Source organism: Eutrigla gurnardus (assembly GCF_963514095.1).
Source record: "Eutrigla gurnardus genome assembly, chromosome: 3".
Taxonomy (NCBI): domain Eukaryota; kingdom Metazoa; phylum Chordata; class Actinopteri; order Perciformes; family Triglidae; genus Eutrigla; species Eutrigla gurnardus.
The window spans coordinates 28,278,741-28,290,043 of NC_139917.1; the positions used below are offsets into that span (position 1 = coordinate 28,278,741).

General features: G+C 44.2%; 1 protein-coding gene across 1 annotated transcript in view; it reads left to right on the forward strand.

Annotated features, from left to right (window-relative positions):
- LOC311010117 (protein sidekick-1-like) overlaps window positions 1-11,303 on the forward strand; it is a 217,121-nt gene that overhangs the window by 184,740 nt on the left and 21,078 nt on the right. The window contains exons 31-33 of the mRNA XM_084004637.1: window positions 3,091-3,292; window positions 6,391-6,494; window positions 6,810-6,880. Of these exons, the coding sequence (XP_083860763.1) occupies window positions 3,091-3,292; window positions 6,391-6,494; window positions 6,810-6,880 (377 nt within the window). The remainder of the gene's footprint in view (window positions 1-3,090; window positions 3,293-6,390; window positions 6,495-6,809; window positions 6,881-11,303) is intronic.

Genomic DNA, 11,303 nt, shown 5'->3' on the forward strand with positions numbered 1-11,303 from the left:
TGCAGCGTGTGTCCTCTGTGAGCCGCAGAATAAAGATGATTTCCATCCTCAGATGCTGCTTCAAAAACATCAGGCAGGAAAACCAGTCCCATCTTTAAATACTTGTTTAAAGTCTGCATTAACAGATGTTAGGGAAGTATTGCAGCTTCTGTTTTAACCGTGCTGATCAGAGCAAAACCACGTCGAGGCAGAATCTCCCTGTGTCTCTACAAGCCACACATTCTACATTATAGCAAGTGAATTAAAAGATGTTGATTGCAGCAGCTTCAAAGACAGATATCTGTCTGTTCTCACCTGTATTCTTTTTACAACATCAACCATTAGTATTTCATTTTAATGAAACGGTATCGTGTTCAGATAAGTTCTGTTCATACTTTTTCAAATGTGTGATATGAAATTAAACAATTAGCGGAGCGTGAAAACAACAGAAATCCAATTCATCTGTTTGAGACCAATCACAGACACGAGACAATGAAATGAAAAGCTTTACTACCTGCAATAATAGTCAATATGCTTCATGAAATAACAGCAGCGGGATGAAGAGAGAGAGCTGCTGCTGATGTTTGATGGAGAACGTTCAGACTGAAATGTCACTTGAAGATGAAGCTGCGGTGCTAACACATGAATAACTGGCTCGAATGTGAATGTCAGACTGGATCTCTCTCCCAGTTCTCTCCGTGTTTGTCTCGTAACGATCGCAGCGCTACAAAGGGCTGCCCTGTTATATGTGACAGCGGAGTGAATTCATATGAAAACCTGGAATCAGGATGTCAGCAGCTATCAGCTGGTGTAGTGCATTTTAATTGGATCAGATATCATAACATCGGCAGCATCATTATCAGGCTTTCTTAAGAGTAGAAGGCTCCCTGTTCCACTTCAGTAGCATAATGGCCCATTCTGCCTGAGAGATAAACACAAGAGCCTAATAGAGATTTCTGTCTGATGAAGCCGACTTAATCCCCAGAAAAAGGAAATAGTTTGTTCGTGTGCATGTGTGTGAGAGAGGCTGTGTGCATGAATGAAAACAACCCCCTCCAGAGAGGTTTATCTATGTTGATGTGCGTCTCCAAGAGGGTGATAGCTGATGTGCTAATGGCCGACGTACAGGAGCATGTTTTTGCAGAATTCATCCCCTTGCAGCCGTATCGTCTTTCCCCTCCAACCGCTCCGTCTCTTCACCTCTACCGCGCTCCCCTCCTCTCCCTCCCGTAGCAATAAACAGTTGTGTAAGTGCTGAAAGGGCAGCACTTGTTCCTACAATTATGAGTTTATTATCAGAACATGATCTTAACTGGGGGAGCGGAGCAGGAGGGGGGCAGACAGGGAGACACAGATGGTATCAGGGCAACAAAGGAGGGAGAGAATAGAAGAGAATAGTCGGCCTTGAAGGGGCTGAAGAAGAAGAGCTTCGGGGAAGAAGGGAGTCAGAAAGATTTGACTAAAATTACTCGTGATAGGGATGAATGAAGGAAGGTGTGTGTGTGTGTGTGTGTGTGTGTGTGTGTGTGTGTGTGTGTGTGTGTGCGTGCGTGCATATGTTTGAGAACATAAGTGCAGATTAATTAAACTTCAGAGAGAATCAATAATGCTTTAATTTCCAGCCTAAATCGATAATCTGATGCCCCTGAAATGAAACAGTTATGCCCCCAGCTGTGTGTGTGTGTGTGTGTGTGTGTGTATGCACATCGTCTAATCACACAGCTTCAGCCAACACAGTCGCACAAAGACACCGACTGCCAGAGTCCTCTTTTATCTTCTAATTGAATAGTGAGGACACGGACGGAGACGAGCACACGCACGTGCACGTCGGCAATCTGTTGAGAAATTGTCTCTTTGATGCTGCGGCCCTCTCCGATGTCTGGTTTCATTGAAACATATGCACGCATTGCAGCGGTCACACTGATGCATATGTGATGTAAATGCGGGCTGCCCTTGGCCCTTCTTACAAGCTACTTGGCTCTCATCAGCTCCGTGATCATCTCAACGCCTCCGAGTGGCAATTTGTTTCATCGCCTTACAGGTGGAGGGCAAACGGAGGGAAAACGTGAATGAATGAGTGAGGAAACGTGTTGAATGCAGATGTTTTCAGAGAGTGGCGAAGTCCCGCCCCTTCCACTAGACTCCCATGGGACCTCTGAGATCGTAATGTATGGGTCTCAATGCAGATAAAATAATTATTTGCTGGTCCCAGTCGTTATATACCCTGAATTAGAAATATGCTGTTTGTGGATTTAAATGATACATTTTCATGTCAAGAGTTTGACCGTTTATTGTGCAATTATTCAGTTTGAGGCTGTAGAGGAAACACAATGAGAGAGACAACACGTGGCGTATGTGACGTCACGTCATCACCCTCTCACAGCGATTCAGTGCCGATTGAATGAAGATGTTCCTGAATGTTCCAGCAGGTACGGCTGTTCATGCTTTCGGTTCCCGTCCGATGAGAAGACGAGGAATCATTCACGCCGAGAGCAGCGACGAGCTGTAGTTCACAAAGCGGCCTCACACAAAACCTACCATTATCAAACTTCTTCGCCATAAATCCTAGTTTGTTTGTTTTTTGTATGAAAAGTTATCTTTAAAAACCACAAACAACATATGTGAAATTCATGGCACAATTCAAACGGGACCAGAAAATAATATCTATCTCGCCCATCGAAATACATGCATCAGAAATTCACATTGAGGTCCCATGTACCGGAAATAGAAAGGCGGGACTTCACCACTCCATACAGTCAGAGCTTTCTCCATACTTTGCTGGTGCTAAACATGAAACTGAGACCGTATCTGTTGCAGAGTTAACTGACTGTCAAAATAAGAGCGTTGCAGCTACGCTTGTAATGATCAGGGTCAGAACATCCACTCCACCTTTGTCTCCATCAAAAATGTGTCCCTACGGAGAAACGTGTGTCTGGGTTTTTCTTATGTTTCCCCGTCTCTGCTGAGCAAAAACACACATGGATGTACGTCGTGGTGTTTGAGTCACACGATGTCAAACTGCTCCATTAGGGAGGGTTTATGTATGAATGAGTCTGACTTTTTCCTGCTTCCACCTCATCTCCCCTCTGTTTCTCCCCGCCACATCCACAGAGCGTCCCCAGCCACCCAGGAAGTTGGCCGTTCCTCAGGACGGCGTTGAATCTCGCCGTCTCCGCCTCCACTGGGTGATGGGGGGCTCAGGTTCTTCCCCGCTGAGGTACTTCACTCTGCAGGCCAAAGAGCTGCCCAGCGGGGACTGGAACACACACGCCGCCGACATCCCCCACAACGTGACCAGCTGCACCGTGGACAGGTACACACACACACACACACACACACCTGCGTTTGTGTTGTCTAATCATAGCTTAACAACCACAGTGTGACACGCCTGGCTTTGTATACTTTATCTGCTCTGTATTTAAGAGTTTGAAGATGGAGTCTTTTTTTTGTGTGTTTTCAAAAACAAAAACAAAACGGCAAAAATCAGTTGACCAATTTTCCACTCGGAGAAAACTAGAAAACACATGAAACGTGAGAGGAAAGTAAAATGATTTCAGAACTACTCAGCTATCTATCGGAGCTTCCCAAAACAGATGACACTGTCATGTTCAGAATCATATTAATGTTCATGGATGAGAGTATTTTGAAAATGCTGTGAAAGGTAGTAAGATCCATTATCCTGTAAATGTAAATATTAGTTACTGCTGGCTGGTAGTTTTTATTATATTCTGATCCTATGATCATTTCTAAGCACATAAGAGATGATTTCATAGATAAATTTGACTTTTCCAGAGAGGAACATATAGATGTCATTTAAAGAGCTGGATCATCACTGAGAACGTCCCTGAACCCTGAAAAGGATGGCTTACAACCCCCCCAACTGCATACTTCCACATGCCTACCCCCTAATGTGGGATTATTGTTCACCTTGACATGCTGGATTTGTTCGTTAAAAACAACGCCTGATGATCATGCATCCTCCGGGAGACGAGTAGTGGACAGAGAGAGGGATGCTGTGAATACTCAAAGCAAACAACAGAGAAGTAGAGCACAGTAGGAAAAGTTTTATTTATGTAGCACATCAAGTACCGAGAAGGTTTGTGGAGCAAAAAAACAATCGAAACCACAGAAAACCAAACCCACCAGGGAGGCTAATCATAATCACTGCAGAAACGTGGCGGATCTCTGTCGTCTCATCACACGGGCAAACAGGAAGTGCTCTGAGGCTTTTTCTCTTAAGAGCCTTTTCTTCTCATTCTGTTCTTTTTGTCCATAGTTTCACTCTACATCCATTCCATCTGTCATCCCTCTTGTTTTCCTTCCTTCCAACAAGGCGTGTTTTTTTGTTCATTGTTTTTACCGTGTCTTCCTCTTCCACCCCTCCCTCTCCATCCCTCCATCCTCTTCTCCCCGGTGAGGCTGTTATCATGGCAGCAGGTGATGCTGGTCAACTATGATGAGGCTTTACGTCCAATACTTTTCCCTCCCGATACCGATTCTGATTCCAGTGTGTTTAAAAATGTTTGATTAAGTTGCTGGTGTTAAAATTTGCCCCTCGAAGTGGTCTTACTGGTGGGAACATCCACTGTGAAGTACTGCCAAACCGCCGACATGATGCGCTAACATTAGCTCCTTTTAACAAGTGTCAGGTGACCAGTTCTTCTTCGCCCCTCTAAAACAGCAGCTGCCGATGGCAGCACAGCGCAACTGTTTTAAGAGCGGCGAAGAAGAACTTTGTCAAAGCCAACGGAGCTAACCAGTAAATAAATTCCTATTTCTAATAAATTACATGGTATCGGACCGGTGCTTAGACTCCAGTACTCGCCGATACCGATGCCAGCATTTTCGGCAGTATCGGAGGCATTTCATACTGGTATCGGAATCGGAACAACTCCAGGTGTGTGTCCTGTGTGTCTTCCTTCGCCATCCGTCACGGAGCTATTTGAGATGCTGAAGAGCGTTGTCTCTGGGCGTCTGCGTCCGCCTGCTCCAGCCCGCCTCCGGGAGTGTCTATCTGCCGCGGTGGCGCGGTTGTTTTGCTGCCATGTTCAAGCCCATTCTCTCTCTGAATGCTGTGATTGCAGCGGCTGCAGGATGGAGGATTTATCTTATACCTGCACACGCTCATACTTACTTGTTATCCGCCCCTAATGGTTGTTTTCCACCGAGACATCCTTTGGAACCAAAACATTGAGCTCCCCCGGCTGATAGACACACAACACTGTCCTTAATGTTGTCCCAGTGCTGTCGGTGCCCCGCCCCCCTTTGAGCGTGTTGCCTTTGATGTCTTATTCCTACGATACCCACAAACCCACAGGGCCTTTTCTTGTCCCTTAATGGGCTCAGCTCATTATGATAGGAGAGGACATTTGAGCAGTTCTCCTGTCTCTGTGTAAATACAGTCTAGAGGAGGACCTTGCAGGTAGAGATGTGCGGTGATTAAAGGTGGAGGTGGGGGGGATCATTCTTGTCACAAATGCTTAAATGACTCCAGTTAACTCTTGTTCATAATTAGGTTAGACCAATAAAAATGATTGTTTTGCCGCCGACTGTCCTTTTTAAATTTGAATCAATTTCCCGCGGTGTGAAAGAGAGGGTGCATTTAAACTATTAGCGTGCTTTAAGACATCATCCACTTGTTCGGCTCGTCCCTAACAATGGGTGCCTGTTCATTCAGCTGATTGTAAGTGGCTCTGGAGGAAAGTGTTTTCAGAATGACTGATGTAAATTGTTATTCCGGGCTTATTAATGCATTCACCTTGCACAGAGGAGAAATGCAGATAAGATGTTGTGGTAATATGGCAGCAGGAATACTTTGGCAGGGAGACAATTAGGGAAAGGTGTAAGATGATTATTATTCAAGACATTGTCTGCTCTTCAAAGGCCACTGAAAGAGCAAAGACATGTCTGTGAGACAGGATGGGAAGATGGTTTTGGAGGAAGGGGAACCAAAGTTTAATTTTTTGGAGGTCTTATAGATCCTCAATGAATGGCTGCTGCGTTCTGTGAAGTACCTGTTTAGATGAACCACAGCTCCAGTGCTCTGTTTCCCACAGTCCTGTAACAACTCTGCTGTGGTGTTAGCAGCTCATCAATTGGTTTAGTATTAAAATGACATATTGTGAATCTTACATGAGGATCATGGATCAATTTAAATGAGCTAATTCATCAATTTAGCTTTGAGTTCTGTCCCATAAGATACATGTGAAATTTATCTTCTCGGGCAACAGGACGAAGAAGAAACAAGAGAAAGATGATTAAGGCTGGAATGATTGTCGTATTTACTTATTTTTGTGTGTCTGTGTGTGTGTGTGTGTGTGTCTGTGTGTCTGTGTGTCTGTGTGTGTGTGTGTGTGTGTGTGTGTGTGTGTGTGTGTGTGTGTGTGTGTGTGTGTGTGTGTCTGTCTGCAGGCTGAAGCCGTTTACGTCGTACAAGTTTCGGATGCTGGCCACCAACGATGTAGGAGACAGTGTCCTCAGCAAAGAGGCGGAGCCGGTTACGACTCTGCAGGATGGTGAGGAGGGGGGGGGGCATGGAAATCTATATTTATTTGTATTGAACCAGAGAAAAACTAAAAACCATCCTTCATCCTGACCAAGACAGGCAGCACCAGTAACACAGTTCCATCACTCAGACATAGAACAATTGAATGGAAAGAAGTAAGAAGTAACTTTCTCTCAGCATCGCTTATAAATGGGTCTAATGAGACCAGCTCCTGGAGATTCAGGTGGTTTTTAACTGGTTCCAGTCCCAGTGGATTTATAAGAAACCCAGAATGACTGTAACAGTCTGTGTTTTTCTACTTCTCCCCCTGTGTTTGCTTTTCCAGTTCCTGACGAGCCTCCAGTGATCCTCGCAGTGAAACCAACAACCACCACCTCAGTGCTGGTGCAGTGGAAGGTATTTAACAGAGTACTACTACTATACACAGTATACTACACACACAGTATATATATATACGGTGAACGGCGTGCTGACTGGATACCGGCTGTATTACAGAGAGTATACTAGTATACTACACATAGAGACTGTATACTAGTAGACTACACACAGAGACCGTATACTAGTAGACTACACACAGAGACCGTATACTAGTAGACTACACACAGAGACCGTATACTAGTATACTACACATAGAGACTGTATACTAGTACACTACACACAGAGACCGTATACTAGTACACTACACACAGAGACCGTATACTAGTATACTACACATAGAGACTGTATACTAGTACACTACACACAGAGACCGTATACTAGTATACTACACATAGAGACTGTATACTAGTACACTACACACAGAGACCGTATACTAGTACACTACACACAGAGACCGTATACTAGTATACTACACATAGAGACCGTATACTAGTACACTACACACAGAGACCGTATACTAGTATACTACACATAGAGACTGTATACTAGTACACTACACACAGAGACCGTAGGACGACACTAAAATTGAAGAAGTCATCAAAAGCATCAGGAAACACACAAACTACAGTTCATGAACAAAACCCTTCCACCAAGAAAACCACACCGGTTTTTCCACCATAATTCTCATCATGACACTCTGCACCTTTTTACATCTAAACATCAGGGGAATGAGAGGAAATAAAGAAGAACTAATCCAACTGCTAAATGACAAAAACATCTCTGTAGCTTCCATAAACGAAACACTTTTATCAACCAAATCACGGATCAATATTCCCGGATACTTTATCATCAGAAAAGAGCGACAGACAGGACATGGAGGAGGAGTAGCCATCTTAATCAAGAAAAACATTGAATACAGTGAAATGGATTTTGGTCTCACATCAGAAGAACTCAACGGAAACGAATATGTTGCAATAAAAATGAAAACCCACTTAAATCACTCCATCACAGTCATCAGCATCTATTGTCCCCCGGGAATAAAACCCTCTGCAAACCTGTTACAAGCTGTATCCACTTCCAGCCACACCCTCATCATGGGAGACTTCAATGCCAAACACGTTGATTTCTACTGTAATAAAACAAACACAAGTGGCAGAATACTCAAACAGATCCTCACTGACACCAACTTAACAATCATCAATACAAATGAACCCACTTACATATCTCCATCAACTGGCAACTCGGATATCCTGGACCTCATTATATGCTTCCCGGACCTGGCTTCCAAACTCCATGAGTTCTCCACCACCAGCCACCTCTCCAGCGACCACCTACCTGTCCTCACCACATTCTCTTTTCAGCTACAAGCCTCCAACAAGAACAAACACAACTACAAAACAGCAGACTGGGAAAAATACAGATCAAACATTGAAGACAAACTGAAGAACATCACTCTCATCACCACCCCTCAACACCTGGACCAACAAGCATCACTTCTAAGTCAAATTCTCACCCAAGCCAGAGAGGAAACCATATCCCTACAATCTGCAAAACCACCGAAACAGACATTACCTGCTCACCTCCTCCAACTCATCAGGCACAAAAGGAAGCTGCGACGAGATTTCATCAGGTTCAGGTCACCCCACATCAAAACTGAACTAAATAGACTGCAAAGCACTATCAAAACACAACTCACCCTCCACCGACAGAGAACATGGAACACATTCTACAGAAAACTCGACCAAGACACAAACCCCCGGACATTCTGGCAAAAAATAAAGAACCTAAACGGAGACCCAGAGACCAATAACACACCACCACTCAAATCATCAGGAACAATAATCAATAACAACACCGAAAAGGCCACACTCTTCCGAAAACACCTGGAAAACATTCACTCTTGTCCAACAGACCCCCATTTTGACAATGAGTGGAAAGATCTTGTTGATAATGAAATAGCAAAACACAACATAAAACAGACAAACACTGCCAACTTCACTACAGAGCACCAACCCCTCACAAAACCAGTCACCATGCCGGAAATACAACTGCACCTAAAGAAAATGAAAAACAAAGCACCAGGAGAAGATAATGTCGACACCAGACTAATAAAACAAGCACCAGCCACCTACCTTCAGCACCTTGGACAACTCTTCTCCACCTGCCTCTCCACTGGTCATTTCCCCTCACCATGGAAAGTTGCATTAGTCATCATGATTCATAAACCCGGAAAAGATCCACACAACACCACAAGTTAACGCCCCATAAGCCTTCTCAGCCACATAGGGAAATTATTTGAAAGAATCCTCACCTCACGTCTCACCAACCACATCGACTCAATGGGCCTCCTGGGAATTCACCAAGCCGGTTTCAGGAAAGGGAGAGCAACCACAGACAACATTCTCAGACTATCAGAAGACATCCACAGAAACTTCAACAAAAAAGAAATAACCCTGGCAATATTCTTCGACATTGAAAAAGCATTCGACAAAGTATGGCACAACGGACTCAAATACAGACTACTGGACACCAACCTCAAACTGCCACAACCCACCCAATCCATCATTTCAAGCTTTCTGGATAACCGTCAAATCAAAGTGAAAGTTGCTTCCACCATCTCAACATCTTTCACCCCCCAAGCAGGAGTTCCACAGGGTGCAGTTTTGAGCCCACTATTATTCCTCATATACATTTCTGACATCTACTACCCCCCAGCCACCATAGCCAAAGTCTCACAGTTTGCAGATGACCTCTGTTACTGGTCCAGCTCAAAACGCCCACACCTAGCAGCCAAGAAACTCCAAACATGCATCGCTGAAATAGAAACCTGGACAAACATGTGGAGAATCAAACTGAACCCTGTCAAGACCCAATGCATCCTCTTCACCAAAAACCCACACCTGCAGACCAACAACATCAACTTGTCACTCAACAATCACCAAATCAATACCAGCAAAGACGCAACGTTCCTCGGTGTAACATTCCAAAACAATATGACCTGGACCAAACACATCAATAACCTGGAACAAAAAGCAAACAACAGACTCAACCACCTCAAAGCCCTCTGTGGAAAACATGGCGCATCACCATCAACAGTCATTAAAGTTTACCTGGCATACATCAGACCACTCTTCGAATACTCCGTCCCCGCCTGGATCACCCTCTCTGACAACAGCTACAACGACTACAAGTCATTCAAAACACAGCACTGAAACTGGCTCACAGACTCCCATCTTACATCAGCAACCATTACATCCACACCATAACTGGCATTCAGACTGTCAGAAAGAGACACCAAGTCATAGCACGGAAATACATGAGAACAGCAATAAACAACCCTTCACTCCAGAAAACCATACAGGAAGCACACACCATAGTTGATACCCCCATGTCATTCATGCTGCAGCTGGCCAAAGACCCCCACTTACAGACCCCCCAAAGCTCCCAGAACTGAATTAATGAACTTGTAGATCACTTCTCCTAACATCACACCACATGCAAACACACACACACACACACACACACACACACACACACAGTAATGTAAATAATATGCACACACGGTGTTTGGTTTATTGTTATTTTTATTTGTTTATTTGTGCCTTGGTCTTCATGTGTTAAAACCTCACGAGTCCTTTGCCTCCTCCCACCTCTCCGCCCCCCTCCTGACATCAAAAATTATGGGTAGAAAAGGGCACAAGCCCTGAGCTATCCCTCCAGGATCATGACTCTTTAGCCTTAGAGGCCGTATACTAGTACACTACACACAGAGACTGTATACTAGTACACTACACACAGAGACCGTATACTAGTACACTACACACAGAGACCGTATACTAGTACACTACACACAGAGACCGTATACTAGTACACTACACACAGAGACCGTATACTAGTACACTACACACAGAGACTGTATACTAGTACACTACACACAGAGACCGTATACTAGTACACTACACACAGAGACCGTATACTAGTACACTACACACAGAGACCGTATACTAGTACACTACACACAGAGACCGTATACTAGTACACTACACACACAGAGACCGTATACTAGTACACTACACACACAGAGACCGTATACTAGTACACTACACACAGAGACCGTATACTAGTACACTACACACACAGACTGTATACTAGTACACTACACACAGAGACCGTATACTAGTACACTACACATAGAGACCGTATACTAGTACACTACACACAGAGACCGTATACTAGTACACTACACACAGAGACCGTATACTAGTACACTACACACAGAGACCGTATACTAGTACACTACACACAGAGACCGTATACTAGTACACTACACACACAGACTGTATACTAGTACACTACACACAGAGACCGTATACTAGTACACTACACACACAGAGACCGTATACTAGTACACTACACACAGAGAACTCGGGGTTAATGGCAG